Source organism: Odontomachus brunneus, unplaced genomic scaffold (genome assembly GCF_010583005.1).
Source record: "Odontomachus brunneus isolate Ranch 3 - 2012 unplaced genomic scaffold, Obru_v1 Obru_scaffold_077, whole genome shotgun sequence".
Taxonomy (NCBI): domain Eukaryota; kingdom Metazoa; phylum Arthropoda; class Insecta; order Hymenoptera; family Formicidae; genus Odontomachus; species Odontomachus brunneus.
In genome coordinates, this window is record NW_022639527.1 from 1,096,457 (window position 1) to 1,098,137 (window position 1,681).

Here is a 1,681-nt window from a genome sequence, read left to right on the forward strand (position 1 = left end):
CATTGGAGTCGCGTGTAGAATAGAATAGACGTATGAAGTATCGCAATACGCACGCGACCGAGCGTGCGAAGGCACTGATTCTTGCCACAAAGCGTCTCCTCGCTTATGATAATCTAATTTTTTTTTATATATCAAGTACGATCGTAGATCGTGACGCGTTCAATAAAACATACTTAGATGTCCTCTTTGTCTCTTCTATTTTCAAGAACGCTCTCCGCTCGAGCGCTCGCGTTGACGTCGACGAATTGTTTCGCGGGTGCGCACCCAGTAAAAGATCGCGCCCGCACATACCTTGAAAAGGAGGCAATAAAAAGCACTTATTGATTAATATTTATTATTAATATTTATTGAACTAGTAAGACTGCGCTAATTTCATTTTTGAAGACCGTACAGACGTATGTACGGAACAATCAGACCGGATTGAAGTGAACATAAAATAAAAGGAAGAATGAACAAGAAAGAACGGACGTGTAATCATTTTATATTAATTGACTGAATTCACGGACTCTTCTGTACACGCACATATGCGGCTCATCACTGTAAATATTGCATTCTGCTCACTTAACATCTGTAAATCACACGATATCTCATATAACAATACACATGTATTTGGTTCTTTTTGTAAGCTTTGCTCTTATTAATCGTATACCTCCCTTGTGAGTGTTAGTCCTAATACACGGTTCTATTTCTTTCTCTCTCTCTCTCTCTGTCGCTCTTCCCTCTCCTTCTCCTCGGTGTAATACAGTTCGTAAATTGACGATAAATACGACGCGCAATTACGAAATAATTAATGCAATGTCGAGATGACAATAATCGATCGAATACAATGTCAGTAAAACGTGAGTTCTCGTTATGAACAACATATATATGTATGCATAGATACATTCCTTTCTCGTATATCAAAAACTTACGTTTGTATAAAAAATCTGTACATCGTGTTAAAAATTGTAGGTACTCACAATTACATCACATCCTATAACACGCTACGATCTACAGTTCCGTTATTATCCGTTATGTGTCACGGGCTATCCTAATGATAGTCATAGAATCGTCCTGGGTGTCTATTATACCTAACGTGGCCTAACGACTGCACGTAAAATACCTAATTAATCGGTTACTGATCAATGCGGCTTAAGTATTTGGAACCCTGATTAATATTTAGCATTATTAAGTATGCAGTACTTCTATGAACATATATACAAATCTACCTAACGTAACGTACAAAATTCTACCCTCCTCTTCTTCCTATCCACTATTCATTTTTTCGCGACGCACGTCTTCGTGATATTCGCGAGTTTTACTTTAATAAAAAAAAAAAAAAAAAAAAGAATTCGTGTTAAAGTGATAGTCTTTCGTGTCTGAATAAATGTTTGGAAGAAGAGTGAACCGAATGAATACCTATCGATAGGAGAATACTCGCTCACACCCGGAGGATCTCGGCCGCTTTGTTGTAACAAATTGCTATCCAATCGGGCTGCGTAGCGCCCCATTGAATCTGATTGACTTCGCCTTCCGCCGCGGTGTAAGCGAGTATAGGATCCTCAATAGCTCTCGGCATTTGCTGTATGTCCCAGATCAGAGCTTGATGATCGTCGCCCGCCGTACAGATGTGACAAGACGAATGCGGAGCCCAGGCTATTCCGTTGACGCTGGCTCTGTAAAGTACGACGAAAGCAGTCGG

At 39.9% G+C, this 1,681-nt stretch overlaps 1 protein-coding gene across 2 annotated transcripts in view; it reads right to left on the reverse strand.

Moving 5' to 3' along the window:
• Positions 1–324: 324 nt before the first annotated feature.
• LOC116847344 (DDB1- and CUL4-associated factor 7) overlaps positions 325–1,681 on the reverse strand; it is a 5,397-nt gene continuing 4,040 nt past the window's right edge. For both annotated transcript variants that reach the window (XM_032822260.1, XM_032822259.1), the window contains exon 5: positions 325–1,655. In XM_032822260.1, coding sequence (XP_032678151.1) covers positions 1,421–1,655 — 235 coding nt within the window. In that variant the 3' untranslated portion in view covers positions 325–1,420. The remainder of the gene's footprint in view (positions 1,656–1,681) is intronic.